At 45.2% G+C, this 24,337-nt stretch overlaps 1 protein-coding gene across 1 annotated transcript; it reads right to left on the bottom strand.

Moving 5' to 3' along the window:
* Positions 1–1,181: 1,181 nt before the first annotated feature.
* ZP2 (zona pellucida glycoprotein 2) lies at positions 1,182–18,674 on the bottom strand. Its single transcript, XM_044433667.1, has 18 exons — positions 18,670–18,674; positions 18,516–18,580; positions 15,123–15,209; positions 14,296–14,390; positions 13,026–13,190; positions 12,326–12,370; positions 11,089–11,253; positions 9,966–10,062; positions 9,015–9,196; positions 8,003–8,135; positions 6,636–6,817; positions 6,462–6,553; positions 5,791–5,915; positions 5,514–5,703; positions 4,631–4,766; positions 3,794–3,893; positions 2,050–2,133; positions 1,182–1,315 (listed from the first exon to the last, which is right to left on the bottom strand). Exons 1-18 carry the CDS (start codon positions 18,672–18,674, stop codon positions 1,182–1,184), a joined length of 2,082 nt encoding a protein of 693 aa, XP_044289602.1.
* Between the last annotated feature and the right edge of the window lie 5,663 nt (positions 18,675–24,337).

The following is a 24,337-nucleotide window of genomic DNA, read 5'->3' as shown; positions in this document are numbered from 1 at the left end:
TAGAAGAGAAGTCTATGAGGTGCCAGAAGGATTCCAAAGCATACCACCTCAACAGTAACGATAGGAATATGAATATCCTTATGATTCTCTCTTTTATACCAGCAACTCCAGAAATGTATTTCCCTAGGTAGGGAGTTATAGATACAGGATCACCACCAAAAAATGGTTCGCCCTGACACTTATCAAGCAATTTTCATTGATGGGATGCATTCTCCTAAGATCCTGACAAAATGCATTTGGGGGACAACCCGCCCTGGACAGAAGACCAGCCAGGCAAACTGCATGCCACTTCGCAAAACAAAGGCAGGCAGGACTCAAATAAAAACTGAACCTGTTACTGCTAAATGGTGCCCATATTTGAGTGACAACCAATTAAAGGCATCCTTTCTGATGACCGGCTGATGATGATGGGGTTGAGCAAGCTGCAACACAACATGGATTCTAGGAGAGTCCCATTTCTTGTCATCCTGCATGTCTAAATAATGCCACACTTCCCTTGATCTAAAATAGCTATGGAGATGCTTGCAAGTAATAGGAGAGATTCCGGCAAACAACTATATTGTGTAAAGCACCCATACAATACTATGAATACGGAACCACAAGTATACAATGGTGCTTTTCCATGCCTTGGGTGGAAAAGCTCTCCCTCTTGGCCTTTCCCTGTTTGCTAATCTGCAATTGCAGCTTCTCTGCCCAGCCAGCTACACCGAGAGCTGTCCTGGCCTGCTTCTTTCTGCACTTGGAGATTTGAGGAGCTGGGGGCCAGTTCACATAACTGAACAGCCTACTAAGGTTTATTCAAGCCACAGAGACATACCAAGCGCCATTTTGAATGCTCAAGCTGAAGCCATAGTTTGGCTTGGCATCTGGAACTGAAAACCATGGATTAAACAGCCTCCCCATAACCAGCAAGCATGCTTGACCCTTAGACATGCATAAATAAGTCAGGGTGGTGTAGCAGTCAGAATGTGGAGATATCCTCACTTTGCCATCAAGATCAATGGGTGCACTGGCACTCAGACTAGCCCACCTCAAAGAGTTGTTGTGAGGATTAAACAAAGGAGGTTTGTGTAACATGCCTTGCATTCCTTGCAGGGGAAAAAAGCAAAGATAGGATATAAATATTGTGGGGGAAAAAAAACATGGCACCCAAGCAGCCTAGGAGCTTGCATCATTTTTATTCAGTTTATTAGGAGAGTTCTCTTCTTGATCTTGGACAAAGCTAGCACTGCCAACACAGCACTTACGAGCCCAAGCATCACGCCAGCCACCTGCATACTAGTTAGCCAGTTCCCATCACTCCATTCCTGTTGGCCTATGAAAGAATCGATATATTAATAGGAAGTCACCAAATGCCTTGAGAGGGAGGGAAGTCCGGGAGATCCATTGGTCCATTTTTGTTAACAGCAGTGCAGTGGAACCCAGGCTCATGGGTACATGATGCTACCCTGTTTTGTGCATTTCTGCTTTATTGAACTTTTTAGCTCATGGCTGCTAGGACGGGGTTCAGGAAAGCCAACTGCCTTCCATGAGTCCTCCTTCCACAATCTCCCAGCATCTTTTGAAGAAACAGAACAGCTGCAGGGAGCCCAAAACAGCATTGCAGCAGGGACAAAGAGGGGACTCGCCACTCCTGCAGTGCTGGAGGAAAAGGAAGGCAGGAGCAAAGCGCTCATGATGGTCCCCATTACCACGGGTATCGCCAGAGCAGGCTGGGCATAATAAATTGCCCACTGAGTGCCGTAAAAGTGAGACACAATTATAAACATTACTAACAGAGCTGTTCATTCCTGATGTTTTCCTCTCTCCCCCACCCTGCTGATTTCGTCCTCCTTAGGAACTTTGCTTTTTTTAGGTTGTGAGAAGGGACAGAATAAGCACGGTTGCAGCCATATCTGGAACCAATCCACCTCCAAGTCTTCGTAGCCACTGCAATATCCATCAGGAGGTGCAGGTCCTCCTATCACCCTGCCCTCACCTCTCCTTCACCCCACCCACTGGTGATCCAGCCAATCCCAACCCATCCCAGCAGGAGAGATGGAGATGTACCTCTGGTCTCATGTTCTTCCTCTGGTACCAAAATAACAGCATGAGGGAGGGTCACGATAGCAGAATTGGCTGCCGGCGCCACCTCTGCAGACAAAAAGGCCTCCGTTAGAGGTGCCCTAAATGGAAGACCAGGGGAGCTGCGGGTGCTGCGCATGGATGGAGAGAGGGAGGAGGACGCAGGGGCAGGTCCCCAGCCCCCCTAATGGGCACCTGCATGCAGCCTCGTCCTCCCTCCGCTGCCAGGCAGTTAGCGATATGTGCATGGGTTCGAATCAGGCCCTGGACTCTGCTTAGTGTCAGCTGTTTACATTGCTTAGATGTGTGTTCCTGTGTGCTGTTTGCACGTCATTTTTAATGCTTTATACATCTCCTTGTTAAGGATTTTAACCTTTGTAAACCATCCTGAAGGCTTTGACTACTGGGTGATATACAGAAGCAAAGAAATAAAATATTTCTTTCGTTTATATTTCATCCTTGCCTTCGCCAACTAGGCATCCTCCGGTGGTGTTGCACCACTGCAAGCCATCATACCAGTGGCCATGATAACTGGGCTTGATGGGAGTTGTAGTCCAACACCCCAGGAAGGCAGCATGTTGGGGAAGGATAGTCTAAGAGAACTGTTCTGACAACCAAGAACCCTGGAAAGAAAATAGGGGTTGAAGTTAATGGTAATTGGTACATTTGCTCTCTTTAATTGCTTCTGGATGTTAATGGGAGGTGATACGTCTGTCAAATGCCTCTGAAGTTTTTTAAAAAAAGATGCTTTTACTCTGTGACTTGCTGGAACTCAGACTCTATAAGCTTCACTACTTTCATCCCCAAATGCAGATACAATTAGAAATTGTTTCCTGGGAGAAACAAGCATCATCCACCGCAATTTGCTGTTTAACACTTCAGGCTTAATCAAGAACAAAGCTATAACTGCATGACACAACAAAGCAATTCTTCCCTAACCTGGTACCCTTTAGATATTCTGATTTACAACCCCCATTATTCCCATGAGGAAAGATGGGCACTGTCATCAGATGTAATCCATCTGAAAAGCAGTAGATCAGGAAAAGCTGGTCTGGTTGCATTTACTCCTGTCTTCAGTTCACTACATATCTGTTTTCACAGTCAGAGCCAGATAATGGGCCAATGAAACCCACATGCCTAAAAAATCAGAACCACCACTGCCCCCCCCCCCACAGCACAACCAGACTGTGACAGTGTCCTTGCATATCCTCAAAATTAAGGATCCTGGCACCCCCAGGGCACCAGTGCTCCTCAAAGCCATTACCTGGCATAACACCAAGCAGCTACACAAGTCAAGGGCAGCAGCAGCTAGCTGTAAGACTATGGGGGTTGCAATTCCTGAGAAACTTTTCTAAAAGCATCAATAGCCTGGGAAAGAGTAACAGTTTCACAGCCGGCCTCTGCCACCAGGAGCCTCGATCACCCCTCCTATTCTCACCAGAAGGATCAGCCAAACAGAGGCAGATAGCCCTTGTCTGGTGGCCCCATCTGGCAGTTCTGACATCCAAAAAGCTGCTTTGCTAGAGTTAAACAGAAATGTTTTGACCCAGGTGAACTCTCAGCTGGAAGTTCCTAAGGCAGACTCATCTCTAAGTGTGTCCATCTGAACCATATGATTCTAGTCCTCTGATGTTCAGGAAAGTGCCTTGAAGGTGCCCTGGGAGGGGAATGGGGGAACAAGGACATCCAAAATTGGCCTGATAACAGCCGTTTAGCACCCGTCACTTACCTCGTCTGCCCCTGGAAGGCCTGCGAGGACAGCTGGTTGAGCACAGAGGGGAGTCTGGGTGAAATCTATCGCAGATGAGCACACTGCAATGGAAGTACACCTGGCGAAAGAAGGAAAGACAGCTTCGCCGATCAGCTCCTATAGATCAGCCATGAAATTGGGAAGTTGAAAATGGAATTCCTGCAGAGCAAGAGTGAGGAACCTTCTTGCGGTTGCAGATGTCAGACAGCAACTGCCTTGACCCCTCCCCATAGGGCTGATGGGAGTTGGAGTCAGCCCAGCATCATCACAATCGCTAGCAACGCTGGTTGGGACTAGTGAGGGAGGCAGTGTGATACATCCAGGGAGACACCAGGTTGCCTTTCCCCCCCCTTTGTCTACACAGGATGATTGAAGTGTTGCTAAGCATTATATCTGCTTTAGGTTGTGTTGCAGCATTGAGAGCTGAGCTTTGCACAAAGAACTCTTCCTTTCCTGCATTTCTGTCACACAACCTCTAGGAAGAATGATACATCAGGACAGAAGCTAGCATCGTGTCTCCTGCTGCAATTTAACTGCTTGTTCAAAAACAAAAACATCCAAAACCTAACATACCACCACCAAACAGGAAAGTACTCTGGAAAAAATCAGAAGCAAAACTTGGGGAACATAATGTCATCAGAAAGCAAAGCATCAGAAACAAGGCAATAAATAAATATCTTGTGCAGAAAAACTTAACTCTCCAAGCGTCCACTCACTGCGGCAGATGTAGATCTAAGATTACTGGACAAGCACATTCCTTTCCCAGAGTCCACCCCTTGCTGGAAGCCATACTGGAATGTTTTGGTAAAAACTTACCAGGCTGGGTAAAGCTTTGCCGTCAGAAACAAACGCAAATGCCTTCACTTCGAATCTTTGTCGGAAGTTATAGTAGCTGACCGTGGGGTCCACTGGATGGAAGACGGTTTTGTAGTTGTCCTGCTCGTAGTCGCACCTGCAAGAGGGACAACGCAGGAGTGAGCTAGACCCTGGTGGCCACATGAATGGCTAGCAATCGTTTGTTGACCTGGACAGACAAAACTGCCGGCAATTTTGGACTCTTCCTTGGCTACATGGTTGTGAGAACTGCAGCCCCCAAGTTTGTCACTACACCGCTGATTCAGGACTTTGGCACAGTTTATACCACTGCAGCCTCCAGAGGAAAGGAAACATGGAAACAGAGCGAGTCAGAAGGGGACTCCCGGGCCATCTAGTCTGGCTAGGAAAGGAATGGCTGTCTGATGTTCCGCGTGGAGGTGCTCATGACCACCCTTAAGGTGTTCTGCTGCTTCTCACACCTGCACTAGGAACACACAGAAGCAGAAGTTGAGCTTCCATAACCCTTCTGTAAGTGGCTATGCTTCCTGCTATGCTGGTTACCATAGCCAGCCAGGAGAGTCACAGGGTCTCCATCCCTCCGATCTAGCATGGTCATGCTCTAGCAATGTGCAGCACTCAAAAGCCTCGCATAGCTGCAAGACTCACACAAGCTGGGAAGCCACGGATGACAGTCTTTGAATGTGCCCCATGCGGAATGTGCCCCATTCCTACCATCAGGTCCATCTGTGTAGCCTTTGAGAGGCTGAACTTTTCCGGTCCTTCTTAGAAGAATTTAACCACACCGGGGGTCATGACCAATTTTGCTTGTGGATCTCCCTCCCCGTTTTCAGTTTCAGCAAGGATTCAGTCACGTGCCACTCACCCATCTACCACAATGTTCCAGCGTGGCAAAGAGGCCGGGTCTAGAGAAAGTGATGCCCAGCAGTCATCCAGCATCAGCTGGATGTTGGGGTCCACACGGTTGAGTACTTGAACTTCTATGAAAATGGGCTGCCGCAAGTATTTCACTATAGGGTACTGGTCATCGCTGTAGGGAACCATGTAGGAACTATCTGTAAGGCAAGTGAATCAGCGGAGACATCTCTTTTCCATACTCTGATTCATCTCAACTGCACATTAGACGTTCTCCAAAGCCTCACCTGGGTAAATGAGAAGAATCAGGGAGAGGGGGCCTTGGTTTACTACAGAATCAGGAGGAGAAAGACTGCCGATCTTGATATCCAGTGCAGCGTCATCACTACCATAGTAGCATATCACTGTTAACCTGTGAAAAACAAGGACAGACTGGTACTAGGAGTGAGACCATGGCTAAGCGTTATGTAAATGCAGTAGTAAGTTGAACATGGTTTGTTGCTTTAGACATGAACCGTCTCATGAACATGCAAACGAATCACTCTTTGTTTCCCCTATTTCTGCTAGGTTTCTTTGCTAGCCTTCAGAGCGGCTTCATTTTGAAACATGACCTAGGAGAAGGCCTGTATGGGTTTTGTGTTTTCTGGGGGACAGGAGGGGAGGTGACAGGCATGGACCAAATGCCTGACTCCAGGTAAGTCAGCCTCCTATATTCCTATGTACAGTCTACTCTTCCTGACCCCACCTGTCCAGGTGCTCAGAAAAGTTCTTCCTATTGCTGGCTACCCAATGGGGATGCCAAGAATCAAGGCCAGGACTTTATGTATGCAGGGTCTGCAGATCTATTCAGGAAAAAGCAACCCCATGAAAGGGAGATCACATGCAGTAACAAACAACTGGTGTTAACTTCCCCTTGAGGCCACATCAACTTTTATGGTCAAGTGGATGCATGACTTACTTGAATTCGCTGTCCCTGGAAATCCATCGTGCCGGAAGATCCATCCAAGTTGCAGTCACTTCATTCTCATAAATGGCCTTTTCACCATCGAACTGCAAGCATTGGAGGAGCAGTATTAGTCTCAGTCAGGTTGAAAAAGACAAGGCAGCTGGGTTATTGTTTAGAGCAGCTCACCCTTTGCATGGTTCCACACCCATTCAGTGGCACATGGAACCGAACCACATCGTTCGAAGGAGACTGGAATACTGGCTTGCAAGAAGGATCTTTAAGCCGGAGCAAATCCAGGTTAAGAGCAGGCTTTGTGCTGCTGCTGAGTATTTCAAAGTCCATGTAGCCATCTGGTGTGCAGACAGCAGCTGTAATGAAGTCAGATGTCAAGTCACATGGAGGAGCACGATTGGTGGCCAACCTGCAGCCCTTGGGCCTCGTTTCCAAAGCCCCCAGCAAGCAAACACTATAGAACTCAGGCAAGTGCAGCTCACCCCATCCCTGCCCCATGGGTGTGGGGTGTGGAGAAAGAGGGAAACAGAATGAATCGGCCCTGCCCACTTTGGAGTTCACCCCACACCCAACGGTGCCATGCAACGCCTTACAAACTATCCCTGAAGGAACTCAGCCCTGGTCATAGAGGACTTCCCCAGTTTTTCCACAATAGTGAAAGATTAAGGCCAAGAACTCTTTCAGCCTGTGGGTCAAATTCCCATGGTGGCTGGAGCCAAGACTACCACCCTGTTTTAGTTTAAAGCCAGGCAGCAATCAAGCCTTAGAAAAAGTTTTTAAGCCTTTAACAATTGGAGAAAAGGTTCACAAAAGCCTGGAAACCACCAGATGACTGCCAGTTGTGTGAAAGTTGTAATGAGGAGGCAGAAGAAGGGATGAGGCCATCTGGGAAGCACTGGACTTAGATCCCAGGCCTGCTGTTCTGCACCCTTGACTTAAAGGACATTTCACAAGACAAGGCTTCCCTGCTTAGTGATGTTTACCTTAAGTCTCAGACTGCATTCAGACAACATGGCAAGCCTTGGTGGTTTTCTTACTATTGTTGATCTGCTGTGTTGTCTGCACACAGTCACGGTATTTCACAATGGTAAGTTTGGTTTTAGAAACTGCTTTAAGAAACAATGATTTGCTCTGCAGTTTTTCCATGCCGCCCTGGCTTGTGGTTTTGTCTGAATCCAGGATTGTGGTTTCCACAGTCACAGTATGCAACTGCCACAGAATGGCCATAGCCTTCCTGCTTCTACTTGTGGGCCGATGAAGAAGAGAGGAGAGACATAGGCAAGAAGTGATGCAGCTTGAGATTGAATTTCAGGCACAGGGGTTGATGTGATACATGTCAACCCATGGGGAGGACTGCAACCATGGTAATGCAGAAACTACTTGATTGTCTGTTGAGTAAATCATCATTAAAAAAACAGACTCTGGTAACCATGCAAGGTGGCTTGTTCAGTTCATGGGACTGGAAGAGTTCTTCCACCACTTCTACCTTGAAGAGTGCTTCACGAGTATATGAAGAAAAGGAATATACACAGAGCCCTTACCAATTGGTGCATTTTGCTCACAAGGACATTCTGGGTAAATCAACATGGTGGCTGTTTCACCGTGGTACCCAAAATACAGCTTCAGCAATGGGGCATACAACTGAAAACCTGAGCAGTAGTCATCGTTGTAAACCTGACGTGAGACAGGGAGGCACTCATTTTTTGTACCAGCACTTACTCATTTTATCAGAGCTACAGCCCACCTCTTTCTCTATGAACAGCTCATAACCCTCTGTTCCATTTTGCCTTCAGAACCGCCCTGTAAGGTGGATTAAGCTGGGAGTCAGTGATGGCCCAATGTCATCCAGGGTACTTCATGGCTAAGTGAGACCTAGAGCCCACATCTCCTGAATCCCAGTCCATCCTTCTAACCACTGCATCACATTGGCTCTCAGTAATTTATTATTACATTTATAACCTCTTGCAAGGAATCCAGGGTGGAGAACATGGTCCTCCTTTCCATTTTATTCTCCCCAAACCTGTGACAGGTTAGACTGATTGTGACTGGCCAAAGGTCACCTAGTGAGCTTCACAGCTGAGTGGAGACTACAGCCCAGAACTCCTGAGCAAGGTATATACCTTGTGTATTACCTTAGCCACAAAGACAAACACACGTGGGATGCACTGGTGGGTTTCTGGGTGATTTATAATATATATAAGCACAACTCCCAAGACTTTAATGAAAGCAAGTAAACTCTCTGTTGACCCATTTTAGAGTGATGAGCAGCCCTGAACTTTGGTAACTGGCTTGTGTTATTGGCAACTAATAGACCCTGAGCCACCTTTGCGACATCTGGCTTTGCTTGGAAGACCTAATCCAGTCTTGCCCACCCCAGTGCCCTCCAGATGTCTTGCACGTCTATTCCCATCAACCCCTGGCCATGGTCAGGAGTCCTGGGAATTGTGGCCTGGAATATTTGGAGGGCACTGTGCTGGAGAAGTCCAATTCAGTAAAAAATTGTGAATCCCACAATCCTGGGGAGCAGCATCCCTGATTTAGCACAAAGCTTACCCGGGACCTCAGGATTCTCTTGTTCATGTGCAGTTTAACACCCTTCCTTGTATCCACCTGAATTCCATTGGCCTCAAATTGGCTGAGTGGAATGTTTCTATTGTCTAGACTGACAGCTGACAGAGATCCTGGGAAGTCTGGTATAGCAATTGTCATGTGTGTTGCATTGCAGATTGCTGGGCCTGGAGGAGGAGAAAAGGAGTATGACAAATCTTTCTAAAGAGACACTCTCAAACAAGCTGCGGTCCTATGCACATTTACTGAGAAGCAGTGAAGGTCAAAGCAAGCAGAGGAGCAAGCTTATTCCCCTTAGACAGTGCCGGGGGCAGAGGATAATTCGGATTCCCAGCTCCCAGGCTGGAAGCAGCACTCTGCACTAGGAATCAAAGCTGCAACCCGTTTTTCCTCTCAGTCAAAGATGGCACAGAAAGAACCATGCAAGCAACTCTCTGGAGTTGAGAAAGCGAGCCCAGAGAGGTGGGAAGAGGGGCAGGGAGGATAAGAGCGTGGGGCTCAAAGCATGGCATCTTGAGCTGCTGCAGCCTCCTCCTCTCCCTCTGCGAAGGACTAAAAATGATCACCTCTGCTCTTCCTCCCACGCTGCACTGCCTGAATACGAGCCTCCGAGTTTGAGGGCTTTGAGTCATTCCCACTGCATGCACCGGAGCCATTTCAGCTATGAAATTAGCTGGCTATCCACACTAATGTCCAGGCTAGAATTTAAAGGTAATGCACCAGATTTGGCACCGGCATGATTCAGTGCACGTTTAGGTTATAAAGAGAGAGTCCAAATGTTCAGAAACGAGTACGAGAAAATCTATTTAAATATGCATTTTCCCTGCATTTCCTTAAGAAAACCCACAGATTCATGTGCAAATGGAAAGGATGGATTCATGAATGCAGGCAAATAAGGACCGAGCCACATGCATCCACAGTAAATAAGGTTCTCACCTGGGGCACAGATCATTCTTGATTCTACGGTTAGCCGCTGTTCGGGAGATCCATAAGTCAGTTTGAGTGCCACTGTGTACAGTAATTGGCCATCTTGCTGCAATACAAGCACAGGGAGTTCTTGTATTGAGTTCTCCACACAGTTAAAAGGAACATGGCAACAACTGACCAGTCCAAAAGCAGACTGGATTTCCTAGTGCTATCTGTACGCCAGAGAGAGACACATAGATCACGCCTGTTCCATTGCTGGCGAGGCTTCATCAATGGGACATAACATTCCTAAGTGTCTTGGGATTAGGCTATTTGACAGCGCACGTTCCCTCTCGCCAGCCTTCCCAGTTCCTGAGGTCATCAGATGGGGCACCTAATGGCTGCACATGGACCCAAAGTCCACTTGGGGTCCACTCAGATTAGAGCTTTCAGGGCACTGGCCCCTGTTGGTAGAACTGCCCCCATTCGCAGCCAGGCTCTAACACTGCTTTGTATTGTAAAGACGTTTTCTTGAATGATTAGCCATTGTTCCTTGAAATAACTTGCTTTTCAGGGTTATTTGTTGGGATTGGGCCTGTGTCTCCCGAAATACAGTATTCCAAGTTAGAAAGCTCAGACTCTGAAGAGGAACTAGATGCTGAGATGTTGCAATATGTCACTGAAATGCCAAGACTAACAAGTGAGATGAGCCAGCGATGAAAACTAGATGTCTAGCTTGGGGGAGACACTATAGAACAAGCAGGTTCAGAGAGGGAGGGGCCTGAGTTAAACCAACCTGGTGGTTTGTCATCAAGCCAAATAAACAGACCCACTAAATAATACCCAGCATTCTTACTGCCTGGCCCATGAGAAGCACAAACCTCCCTGAGGGTGAAGCCAGCCCATTTTGGAGAAGCGAGGAGAAGGATTCAGTTTTGAATTCACTCCTGACCTGGGCAAGCGCTAACTCCACCTGCTACAGAGATCGCTACTTTGATAGATACAACTTGCCAACCACTTTATTATTGCTGGACAATATAGACCCTGTGCCTGATCCAGAAACCTTTGAAGTTCCCCTTTCATGGGACAGACTAACACTTTCCTTGAGGGCTTTGCTGTCATGGGAACATCAGATTTCTGCTACTCACCATACCTTGTAAGAAGCAACTCCTGCAGCATCAAAAGAGACTTGAATGATGACACGGTTGTCATCCATCAGAAAATTGTAGCCCTGTTGCATGGCTTGTCTAAGGCTCAGCTTGCGCATTTGTGTCCCATCTTCTACTGACAAAATCCACTCCATCCGAGACTCTGCGGCCTGTAATACAGAATTCAACTGCAGCGGTAGCAACAACCCTGAATCAAGAGATGCTCACGTGCCAGTTGTTTTGGGTATCTATCCCAAATGTTTGTTTCAATGGCTCAATTCAATCAAATGTTTGAGGAAAGGATGCCTTGACTCTAGAGGCGGGTTTCGGAAGCTAGCTTGTGGGGAAAGGAGCTTGAAAACACCATCTTAAGAAAGGCACTTCTCTCATAGGAGAAAACTAGGATCACTGTAATACACACGCACACACATACCCTCCTTCATCCACCCCTCAAAGTAGAGAGTTAGGATTAGCAAGGTTCAATTAGTAACTAAAATTGAGAACAGTCACGGCTTAATTCATCCTTACAAGATTATTCAGATATATAGCAACTTTTATCCTAAAGGGATAAATAAAATACCTCACATGTGGAAGGGGACAAAAGTCTAGTATTAATATTTATTTCATTTCTATACCACCCAACAACCAAAGCTCTCCAATATTATTGCCAATGTTAGCAGTTATCCACTGCAAAGAAGATGGCCTTTTCTGTTGTGGCCCCCTGGCTATGGAATGAACTTTCAAGAGGCTTGCCTGGCATCTGCATTGTAGTCTTTCCAGCACCATGTGAAACTCCTTATTTTCCTAGGAATGTTAGTTTGTTTTAATTCCTGTGTTGTATTTCAAAACTTTGCACTGCTGCTAGGTTTTACTCTGGTTTTTACTTCTATTTTATGCTGTAGTTTAAACCATTTGAAATTTTTATACTTTCAGGCTTTGTTTACTGTTTCTAAATTGTTTTCAATTGTGAAACACTGAGAATGCTTTGGCTATTAGGTCTGATAAAAATGTAATCAATAAATATTAATCAGCTTCCAAAACTTGCAAAGTGCTGAGCAAGGAACATACTCTCCAGAAGTCAAATTAGATGTTTGCTGCCAAAGCAAGTTTAGCATAGATTAGCCCAAGTAATCCCTGCTTTCTGTACTGGCAGAGTATGGAAAACAAAGCCACCCTAAGAGGCATAAGCTTTCATGAGTAACAAAATGAGTGTGTTGCTTTCTTGTGTAGAGAGTTACATACCACATGTTCATCATGGAAGCTAGGAATGAGTCTCGGGAATACAACCTGCAGCAGGTGAGAGGGGACATTTTAGAACTAGTCAATGAGTTACAAAAAACAAAGAATTTATACTGCTACAGCAGAGTGGGGAAAAATGAACTACTGCGAAAGTGTTGCTAAGCATTTAGAGATTTGGGGCACAAGACACACATTTGCATATGCTGATTTATATCTATGCATGCAAATGTAGAAATACTTACTAGAATTTAAACTTCACAGGAGGCATAGGAGACGTTAATTTCTCCGTTTCTCGATCTTCAGTTAACAGACCTCCTCACAGATCATTTCAGCCCAAACCAATAGAAAACGTATTTTCAAAGCCCAACTTCAGTGCAGGGAGAGGTTTATGGAGAAGGGGTGTTCACATAGGCAAGAGGAGAGTTAAACCTTTCTTCCCCAGCTGCAATTCCAGTCCCCTGCAGGGAAATTAATTATACCTAGGGAAAAAACCCTCCACTCAAGAGACTCAGTGGTCTAGGAAACAGAACCAAGTCCATAGGCTGAGGTCCAAGTCTAGGAATGCCCCTGAACTGGAGTACTTGAGTTCACAAGATGCAATATCCTTTCATAGAAATTGGATAGCAGCTATTTCATAATCCTCTTAATAGTTTCACCCACAGGCTAACAATCACCACTAGGAACCACTGCTCCTGCTACTCACGGCCATGAAGTCTTTGGTGCAATTTGTAGCACTGGCGAAACGACCACGGCGAGCGGCTTCATCAGCCTGGAGAGCATCACAGGCAACGTCATAAGTCACATTCTGGATATCACTCGTCACTGTATCGTTGAATTGCAGCCTAAATCTCAGGTGGTGCTTGTGATTCTGTTGGCAGAAACATGACCAAACACATGAAATTATACCATTGTGGGTTTGCTTGGAGAAGTTTAAGAACATAGGAACCTGCCTTCTAAGACCTTTGATGCACTGAGGTCAGTACTGTAAACTATGACTGGGTTCCCATGACATGACAACCCAACATGGGTTGCTCTCTACTGGGGATTCTCCTATCGTGCGAACCCAAACTATTTCCTGCAAGATGGCTGGTCTGAAGGCCTCAAGCCACCCAGACAGCCCTTGAGTTACAGTAGGAGTTGCTGTCTCCACAGTGGGTTGGATGAGTCCCCACCACAAGCACAGGGAATCAGCTAACAACTTGCCTGGCAAGAGTCAATCTGGTTGTGCCAAATGCTCCCAAGTGCCCGAGCAGCACCTGAAAATGGGGGAAACGAGTGTCACCTGCTCTACACATGAAGCCATTTTAAGCTTGCTGCAGAAGTACTAATTGATTTGCAGCAGATCAGCAAAGATTCCTGACTCCAATTGTTTTCCAGCAGAACTACCAAATTAAACCACCTGTTAGTCCTAAAGTATATGGCTGAGATTAAGCAAATTTGGGGTAGCCAGGAGTGGAAGGGCAGCTTCAAGAGAGTTGCAAGATGTCTGTCTGCATAGGATTGTGCCCTGTGTGGGTTTTTTTTTTTAATTGGGATCTGGTTGATTGAGCTCAAGGAAATTAAAAACAAATGAAGTAGATCCTACAAGCCTGGACACCATTGAACTAGACTATCCAGGCTTTGAAGACAAGGGACAGTTTTTTTTATCAGGTAGGTTATCTATAGAGAATTTCCAGGGCAGCTAACAGGAAACACAAACAGCTGCTATAAACCATTGACCGTAAGTAAAGCTTCCATGTACAGCAGTATTAAACCTTTTTCTCTGATTTTGTTTGATCCTGGAAAGTTTTTTTTTCTCGTTAAGGAATGTAACACTCGGGCTTTTAGATTATATTTTTAACCACCAGTCCCTGTAGCAACATGTACAGTGGAAAATGTTAAGATAACCTAGTAATAAAAACATGGCTAAAAACAGCACTTTTTGAATTAGCCCCAAAGGTATTTCCATTTCCAAAAGCATAATCACAAATTACCTCCAGTGTTGTGCAGTTCATGTACAGAACAGTTAATGTTTGTTTCTCATTGTCCACTTTATAGTCACAGTCTTCAATTCTTTCCCCGCTGGCATCTAAAAGAAAATTATGTAAATCAGTATGTAAATATGTAAAGCAAGTCAGCTGGAGACCAAAAGCAATTGAACATGCAGTAGCGTGTGATCCGTACAGCTGATTCCATGCAGTAGTCCTGAACCTCAGGGCTGATATTCACCAATGGGGCATCACACAAAATTTATTCGAAACATTTGTATGCCACTCAATTGTGCCAAAGCAGCATACAAATGTCTGCAGCAGCAAATCAGCCTAGTGTCAACACATGGATTTGCAGGGATATGTCAGGACCCTCTAGGGACAATGCTGGTCACCAGAACACCATTTTGTTCTTATTTCTGGAAACATTTCATTGTCCAGGACACTCCAGACATGTGCACAGTTAAATAGGCCCATTTTATTCATCTTTTCCTGCTGCAAAACGGAGCTTATCTACTGAAATGCTAAGCATCAGGGCAGCAAAAGCAAGAACCACTTTGTTTCTGTACTCGTGCTGGTGCACTGGCTTAAATGAATTTAAAATGCTGAACTGCACATGCCCAAGGTAGTTATTAAAGGTTCGCGAACAGGGTTGGGGGCTTTTTTGTTGTTCTGATTTATCAGGAATGCAGAATTCACTGGAATGGTAATTGTGAAGTGGGGGAGAAGAAAATGTTTGTTGTGCAGTACTTCAGCTATAAAGCACACAAGCCATCTCAAAGCTCTCAGAAGACCACTAAGTAAAGACCACTAAGTCCAGCGACATGACATACCAAGAAGTTCCAGTTGCCAGAAAGTCAAGTTGCTTAATTCCTCTGGAAGTTCAACCTGTAGTTGATCATCCTGGCAAACTGTTGTTCCTGTCAACAAGCCAGGCTTGAATTAATATCAACTTGCAAGTCAACAATAGAAAGCACCAAATTTGCATCCCATAGTTTCATCCCAGTTATGATAAAAGCCTGTATGCTCAAGGCAAACTCAGGAAGAACCCTACACATTGCAGAAGGCAAGGGGTCAGTGAGATAATGAAGAACCGAAGCACAGCAGACCCGTTTTGGTCTTTCCTGTACCGGGGCCACCACCAAAGGATATCGAAGTGACTGTAGTACATGTTGCACAGGTAAGCGTTAAACAGTTGGAGCATTTTAGTTTGGCCCCCCCACAGGTGCCATAACGAGCCAGCACCCCCCTCCCCGCACTTCCTCCCTCTGTCTGACCCAGAGTTGCTGGCCAAGCATTTTTGGAGGCCCCTACAGTTAATTGTGTTTGGAAATTAACTTTGGCTTTGCTGTGTCATGATACTTGGGGATGACGTGAGAAATTGCTTTATACTTCTAGAGACCACCAGGCTGGGGAAGGCTCAAGGACAGAGACCAGCTGTGTTAAGTGTCTGCAAGATCCAGCTTTAATCTTCTAGAAGACAAAACTAACCTTCAACCAAAAGGGGAATTGTTTCAAATGTCACCACATCCAAGACTTCACAGCTGAGCTATAACTGAAAGCAGGACAACACCGGATGCAAGCTTTAGGCAAATTCTGTTCAGGATGCAGGTGTGGAGAGGCCAGATTAATAAGACCTTACAAATGAATCAGCTGTTTCAAACAAACTTATATCTGCAAGACTTTTAAGGTTGACTTCAGTTGGGAAGTTTGAAGACCAACCTAGCCTGCAGTTTGAATTTTGTTCTGGGGGCTATATTCTAGTGATAGGTGGAGCTGAAGACAAAGGGTCAAAAGACCAGCATTATTTAACTTATAGTTCCTACTCCTTGAAAGAAAGCCTAAGGAAGGCTATTCTACTCTTTTAGAAAGGAAAAGAAACTGCACAAAAGGCAGGAAGGCACCAAACAATTGACCATTGGGTGAAAGAGGTTGGACTAGTAGAAAGCTGCATGGTAACCGGAGGGACATCATGAAGGCCAGATTAACCTCCAGTCCTGCATCCCTGGTTCTAAATAGGCCCAATGATCAGCTCCTTTTGTCTCCAAGGTGAAACATTAGGCAGGGCAATAAAAACAGAGAAACAAAGGGAGTCAGAAGGGGCCTCCTGGACCATATAGCCTGACCCCAGGTTCCAGTCAGCTTCACTCATGTCATCCCCAATGTGTGGTTGTCCAATCTACCCTTCTACACCCTCACTGATGGGGCCTCAACCACCGCGTTTGGAAGCCCATTCCATATTTATTTATTTTCTATTTATATCCTGCCCATTTCCTACAAAGGGCTCAAGGCAGCTTACATCATCTCTCCTCCATCTTATCCCCACAACAACAACCCTGTGAGGCAGGTTGGGCTGAGAGTCTGTGACTGGCCCAAAGTCACCCAGTTGGCTCCATGGCTGAGTGGGGACTAGAACCCAGATCGTCCGAGTCCCAGTCTCATGCTCTTAACCACCACACCACACCAGCTCTCCCAGAAGTCCTAACCATCAAGAAGTACTTCCCGACATCCAACCTGAAGCCAGGTTCCTTGAGTTTTGCCTTGCTGGAATGCATCCTGCCCTTCACTGCAGGAAAGAACAGGTCACAGCCCTCCTCCACATCACATCCCCTAAGTCACTAATAGACCTCCTCAGAGTCTCCTCTTCTCCAGGCTGAAAAGACCCAGTTCTTCAATTCTCCTCAGCTGGACAGGAAGGAATTTGTAGACTTTTGACTTCAGGGGTAATTTTAGCAATAACCTCTTTAAAGTTATTTAAAGGCACACATGCCCAATGGGGATGCCAGTACACCACTGAATTGCAGGCATCCTATGCAAAGCGGAAAATGCACAGAGGCAAACAGTGCCCACCTGCTCCTTCCCTCCAGCAAGCCTGTCTACCTGCAGCGCTTGAGGAGGAGGAAAGGATGCTGGAGGGCTGCATAGATACAACATGCCTGGGCAGTGCCCACCTTCTCTCCAGAATGCCCTCTCCTTTACCCCTTCCTTGAAATTGGTTTTATGACCTTGGAGAAGCACCTGACTCAGTTATTTCCATGTTGGCTATAAGGCAGAGGGGGAGACTCAAGGTGGGCCCCCTCTTGGAACTCTGACCTTGACCTGGGAATTTGAGCAACATCATAGCCCCCAGACCCTGTCTAAGCAGGACAATCACTCTCCTGCCCTTACTGAAGGTTGATTTGATTTAAACCAATCCATTTACAAGTATAGTCAAGGCGATTCTCACACTGACTCTTCTTTAACCAAGTTTCACCTAATAACATCTGTTGCAGCAAAGGAATCAAGTTCATTCATTTTTAGAGTATATTTTGCAATATACAGACTCATTCTATAACATATTGGAGAAGTTATTGTCTTTTTAGAACCCATCATACTTCAGTGCAAACTTCCAACTGAACCATTTAGAACTTTTGGAGACAAGGTATTTGGAGGAGAGCTATAAAGCATTCCAGTTCCCAGAGCCCACACAGGCAACATTTTCACAGTAAAATAATCACCAGATTTCAATCCATTCTGCAAGGAAACCTTGGACTTCATCTGCCTCCCAAACTGACCTTATGTTACAGGAGGAATTGCTTTCTATCCTCACACAGCAGGTGGGGGAAAGAACATGCAGCTAGCAAGAAAAGTTAATAAGCGTTTGTCAAGAGCAAGTTTTTTCCTTAGTGGCTAAGTGCAGCACATTTCCAAGAACCCAGCTGTGTACATTGAATCAATCAATGAATGAATGAATGAATGAAAGAAAGAAAGAAGGAAAGAAGGCCTAAAAGGTGCAGGGCATTGCTTTTGTAATGTTACTGCTAGCCATTTGAAGGGTTTAAACAGTAAAGCAGCAGGAATATCCCCTGCTCTGCTTTAAAAATGAATCCAGGTGTGTGTTCTGAAAGTTATAGGAAAGCAGCTACCTCACATTACTGGCATTGACCCATGGCACCCAAACATTACTAAGGAGAATCCTAGATGGAAAAGAACTATTCAAAATTAACTCAGTAGCACTCCGCTTACAATATGCAGAACTACTGCACTAATTGTACTTTATTTCCAAACAGAGAACTAGCTCCTTTCCAGTCTCTTCAAAACTGCAGCGTGATCAATGCAGAATCCTCTCCAGGAGAGAGGAGCTGGAGAAGACCAGCCAGACTCATTTGCAATACCCCTCAGAGAAGAAAAACAGGGAGAGTTTTTTCTATTTACGGAGCCCCCAAGCAGGCAAGATGCTCAGTTACCTGGGAAATCTACAGCCACAGAATTTAAAACGTTTCCAAGCAGGCAGCAAAACAAGAAAAACAGCCTGAAAACGAGAAACGAAAAAGAAACACCATCACTTAAGAGTCAACATCACAGCCCCTTCTGCTATAGCAGCTAAGAAGAGCAATTTACCGCATGTTACAACATCCACAATTCCCTGACAACCAGCACAAACCAAACCAATTCGGACACGTCGGAAGGAAGCCGAGGCAGTTTTTATACTAAGCGCTTTAGCGTCCTTCCCCACCGCGCAAGCGCAACGCCCATCCTGCGCTAGGACGTTCCCACGGTCTCCTCCTAGGGCGCTGCGGAACGATCCGCATTGGAAACGTGGCAGGTGTTTACACGCACGGACTCGGAGTGCTATGCGTAGGCTCGCGCTGCAAGACAGGCTGGCAACTGCGCGGTCCCGATCCTAGGCAAGCTTGCTCGGAAACGTTTCTACCTCCCCAGCTGCAAGTGGGGAATTGCCTCCGAGCAAGCATGCCTACAAGGATCCGAGCAAAATAGAAGGAGTCCAGCCCGATCGTCTGCACGTTTACTCGGGAGTAAGTTCCGCGATGCTCAGTCGAGGGCGCTTTATTCTCTTAAGGAGGGCTAATGTACAAGTTAATGGCATAGCGTGTGATGGAGGAGAAACTTTTTTCTTCTCGTGTAAGGAAGTGTGCGTGGCCCCAATTCGGATCGAGATCGCTGCCCACAAAAAGCGGGCAATTAATTTTTCTTCTCTCTAGTTTCCCCACGCCCCAAAATCCGCCTCCTTCCGGAGGTGGTGGTATAAGGCTCGGGTAAGTGCATAGGATCGCAGGCTTACATGGGAGTAAGGACGTGTTTCCGAGGAAGCATGCGTAGGATCGGGCTTCGGCCAGAATGACTAATACCAAATCATAGCAAACAAAATAGAAGTGCTTTGTGGATCTCTCTCTTCTCGCCCCTCTTCCATTTCCTTTTCCCCATTGATTTGCCCATACCGGGAATGCTGAGTAGCAACATTCAGGAAAACCGTGTTTCATTTCCTCCATCTTTAAGTCCTTTCTGAAAAATCAGTGCTCATGGAGAGACAAAATGGTACTTTATTTAACACATTTATATCCAGCCCTTCATCCATGATAGGATAAATTGAAAGGTGAAAGAACCATGTCTAACAACATGCCCTGCAAGACAATGGCTCAGATTCAGGGGAAGGAGGAATTTGAACCCTGCTTCCAGAATCCTAACTCACTACCCCCCCCCCCCGTTGGCTCTCCAGCTTTTTACATTAGACGGTCCTAATTTATGAATACTTACATTTAAGCACTGCCTCTCTTTGTACTGTCTAGCAACTTGAGAGAAGCAGTGCTGTTTAGTGGTTAGAGCACCCTTCCCCCAACTGAGTGCTTCCCGATAAGTTGGGTATCCTAGCTTGGAAGAATGGGAAGTATTGTTAAATGCAGCTAAACAGCACCAGGTTTGGGGATGTTGGATTGTTGATCTTGGAGTAGGAATAGTTGGCTGAGAGGAGATTTGAAGCCGGCTTCTCTTTTTTCTTACAGGGGTTTTGAGAGGACAAAGACAGGACAATCCATAGGTACAACAATCTTGAGCTCTTGCAATAAAAGGTGAAGTTGAAATGTGACTCTATTTATTGCCTTCCTTAAATATCACTCTTTCCCCAAGAAGCTCAGGGTTATCTACATGACATTTCTACCACGCATCCTCACAACCTGCGGCAGGGTAACTTAACTTAAAACTCGCAACTATTCCAAATGAGCTGCATGGCCAGCTGAGGATTTGAACCAGGCTTAGGTGGAGATGCAAAGAGAGAGAGATCTCCTGCACCTTTGTATTGAACAGGTGTGGGGAGGGGGGGAAGAAAGTTTGCCACAACTCTTGAACTTCAACTCTCAGAAAACCTTGCCAGGTAGAGGCAGTGCTGAAAAGTGCTAGAAATTGAAATCCAAAACTCCTGGAGATCTTCCTTCTGCCACCCCTGGTGTCGGAGAGGAAATTTCACCATATATTGCTTGTCACTGCTGAAGTTCCCTCTTCTGCCTAACTATGAAAGGTGCAGGTGTGCTGTCATCTTTTGTCTGGCCACCACAATCATGCTGTCTTCTTAATCTAATATGATAATAATCAGGTCCCTGGTCTGATAAAATAAAAACAGTGGGCACCCTTCCTTTAACCACAGTGACTTTACCAAAACTGTAAGGTACGTAGAAAGCAGTTAGCAGAATGGAGACAGGAAAGGCTACACTGCCTCAGTCTCTGTTTATCTCACAGCTGAAGCCATAGCTGCTAAAGGAAAACTGAGTAGAAAGAGTTAAACAGCCATTGCGCTTACAGATACACTATGAACAACAAATGTAATCAGCTTATTAAGGGTGGAAACGACTTCCTGTCTTATGCAGTTCTCACCAGTATTCTATATTTTAGCCTTTATTCGGGGAGCAACCAAGTCATACTCCTAAGGGAGAAGTGATATTTCCCTTTCACAAGTTCAGTTCCATTTATTGCCTCTTCCTATCTTCTGTCAACAGGTTCAGTTTCATTTCTTGTCTTTTTGTTTCCTATTTTGCTTTTGAAAAGGAAACATTGTCAAGGCAATGTAAACAATTCCAGTTCCAAAATCCCAAATTCACAAATTTGAGGATATCTTCCAGCATCCTCTTATAAAGTGGGATCCTCAGTTTTTGGCTTATTTTGCACACAAGAGAGAGCAAAACATTTGAAATGATAACTAATTGGCATACTTTGGTTAGTTTCTTCCATGAGAATGCTTGCGGAAAGAATGGATGAGACAACAGACCAACATCGTTAGAAGCCTGAATAATAAAAATACAAAAACAAATGATAATGTGAGTTAAATCAAGATATAGTCATACTTAGAGGGGACCTATTGAAACCAATGGAAGTCAAAGTAGTCCCGTCTATTAACATGGGTCTATTTTAGGTATGACTAAATCTGGATGCAAACCTTCAACTGATTCTGTCATAGGTAGCAATTCTTAAACTTATTACCAGGGAGTAAGCTGCATGGAACTCAATGGTTACTCACTTCTGAGTAGATATCCATAGGATTGTGCTGTTAAGATCACTTCAGCTGCTTAGAACTTTGCAGAAATTGGTTTGTTTGTTCGTTTTTTAGGACTGTAGAGCTGAAAAGACACTGGGAGGCTGGACCTGCTACCTTCTAGAAAGATCAGTGTGAGAAGGCGGAGACCAGGCTGGGCTCAGCCAACAACCAGAAAGAGCAGCTGCAGGGATAGTCCCTTGCCAGAATGAATGAGAAACCTTTTACAACTTAGAAAGAGTGCCAAAGCTTGCTTTTTTTGCCCTGCTCCATGTTCCTCTTGTATTATGCTTTTTAGATTTAAGCCAGCATCAGAGGGTGTCATTATTAAAGTATTCTGGGAGACTTTCTTAGCTTCTGCATCCAATACACTTAAAATAAATATAATCATGAACTAGTCCTAGATTTCAGTGTTCAGTCTGAAGGCACGTAGAACCTGAAAGGGCCCTTGTGGACTTCATTTTGCTCAGTAGAAGAGCTACAACCTCCCCGCCAAATAGGTCTTCACCTACCCATTAATCCCCAAACTGTTCTTGCTCCAGGCAAGGAAATTTAGGACACCCCTGAAAAGGACAAACAGGCCAATCATTTATTGGAGACAAGGAAACGGCAATGATTCTGTAAATACAGAAATGTGGAACATACATACCAAATAATAAAACCATATCTTGGCGGGGGAGGAATCCTCCTCCTTCCTTTTCTTTAGAACTAAGCACTCAGAAACTCTGGAGTTGTCTAGGCAATTGAGAATCAAAACCTGGTGAGTCATCGGTCTAAGTTTCAAAATAACAAGCCCATGATAATCTCCAAGCTCCTCTCTGCTAACAAAGCTAGGCTACAGTCTTGCTTCACAGGGAATAAAAATCAAGAAACACAGTGGTATGTATTTCTGAGGAAATCTACATAGGAGCTCTGTCAGGATGAGAATCTGAGAATATAATTAGTTTAAAAGCACAGTTTCAACCATCTTCCACTGATTTATCCTCACAAATCCACTTCTCCCTGAAGGCTTGGCTTACCCATTTCAGCATGAAATGACTTGAGTCTTAGAACATCTTTTTACTGAAGGAAAGAAAAGGTCCATTATGGTCACTCAAAACTTCACCATTTAGAGAGAGAGAGGCTTCAATTCAAATACCACTTCTTTCGTACAGCTTTGTGTGGACCCAAATAGGAAGACTAATAAACTTCTGCAACATAATTTGTGGTGTTGGTTTGATCTTTTCTAAACTGCCTGACAGACAACACAATGTAATTAATTGAATCCTTCTTGTTTCTTCTCATTGTTGGCTTTGTTAACATGGGCAACAACAACACAAATAAGGATTTTTGAATTAATTCCTACAGTTGCTGGTCACTCAGGGTATTTAAGTGTAACATAGGATGTAATCCAACACAATTTCCATTTTATTTTGGTGGCTGAGAAGTGCACCATTTGCTTGCTGCAAGACTTAGGGTATCAAGACAGCTTTTTTTCTTTCCAAAGGGAGCCAATGTGATGCTGTGGTTAGAATTTGGACTGGACTCAGGAGATCCACTTTCCTCACTTGGCCATGAAACTCAACAGCAAACTCTGAGTCTGACCTACCTCACAGGGTTGTTGTGAGGTAAAAAATGGAGACGAGGAGGCATTGCTTATAAGGGGGAAAAAGGGTGAGATATCAATGTAATAATAAAGCAGCCTACACAGTCATTCAAGTTTTTTTTTCTGCCAGGTTTAACCCCCAGAACTTCTGTACAGTGACAAAAATCAGTATTGTGATGGGATATAACCCAACATAGTGATCTAACAAGGGTGGTCTTTTTCACCCGGGTGTCTTCCAATTGTATTGGGCTGCAGCTTCCATCATCCCCAGCCATCATGGCCAATGCCTGCGGGAGACTGGACTGGTAGGGTTGGGAAGGCTGAGTCTAGAGCAGACATGGGGGACCTCTTTCAGTCTGAGTGGGGCATTTCATCTTGGAGAAGTTCTTGCGGCTGCCTTCCATCACTAGGTGGGGCTGAAGACAATAGGAACAGGGCCAAAAGAACAAAAACTATGTTGAAACTTAAAGCTCTTGTTGCTAGTAACTGAGTCTTAGGGGAGCTTTGGAATGGGGAAAATACACTAATGCCAGGAAATCACAAACCATCAGTGGCTGGGGACAAAGGGGAACCAACTGGGGATGCCATTTGGACAGGGCAGCAGGCCAGATCTGACCCCTTGGCCAGAGGTTCTCCATCCATGGCCTGGCGTACTGGTGCTCCTACATGCAGCCAGAATTTCAGGGTCACACAGAACTGAATTAACTTTTGATTAGTGTCCTTGAAGTACACCAACCATTGCCAATAGGATTGTGATGTGGGATATGAAGCCACGTGCCCAATGGTGGCTCGTGAAAGTCAAGAAATTACCATACTTAGGTGAACTAAACATTCAGGAGTGGACTCATTCTCCAGGTATGGGTTCTTACATAATAGGAACAGAAACTGAATAAATACGTACTCAAAATGACACCATCCACACAATCACCAGACTTATGACAACCTCAAAAAAGAAAAGGGAAGACAGCAAGGCTGGCTAGAACTGTGAACGGGAGCGATCTCCTGCAACATTTTGTTGCCAGCCAAAAGAGCTGAACCAGGACCTGGTGAAAAGCAACCGATTAGTACCCCTGTTTTACAGATCAGGAACAGTGAGGCTTCGAGATAAGCAATTAGCACAAGGCTAGTTGGCTTGCAACTTGGCTTGCTCTCATTAAAACTAC

This window comes from Varanus komodoensis, unplaced genomic scaffold, assembly GCF_004798865.1.
Source record: "Varanus komodoensis strain SLA01 unplaced genomic scaffold, ASM479886v1 scaffold26, whole genome shotgun sequence".
In the NCBI taxonomy this organism is placed as follows: Eukaryota; Metazoa; Chordata; class Lepidosauria; order Squamata; family Varanidae; genus Varanus; species Varanus komodoensis.
Note: the sequence above shows the minus strand (reverse complement) of the source record. Positions and strands in the feature narration are given on the sequence as shown.

Excerpts from the sequence above, each read along its gene's own strand:
- ZP2 (XM_044433667.1), bottom strand. Across the intron at positions 8,136-9,014 it reads AGAGAATCCTGAGGTCCCGG|GTTTACAACGATGACTACTG; the intron begins GTAAGCTTTGTG and ends GTCTCACGTCAG. Across the intron at positions 6,554-6,635 it reads GGTGTGGAACCATGCAAAGG|TTCGATGGTGAAAAGGCCAT; the intron begins GTGAGCTGCTCT and ends CAATGCTTGCAG.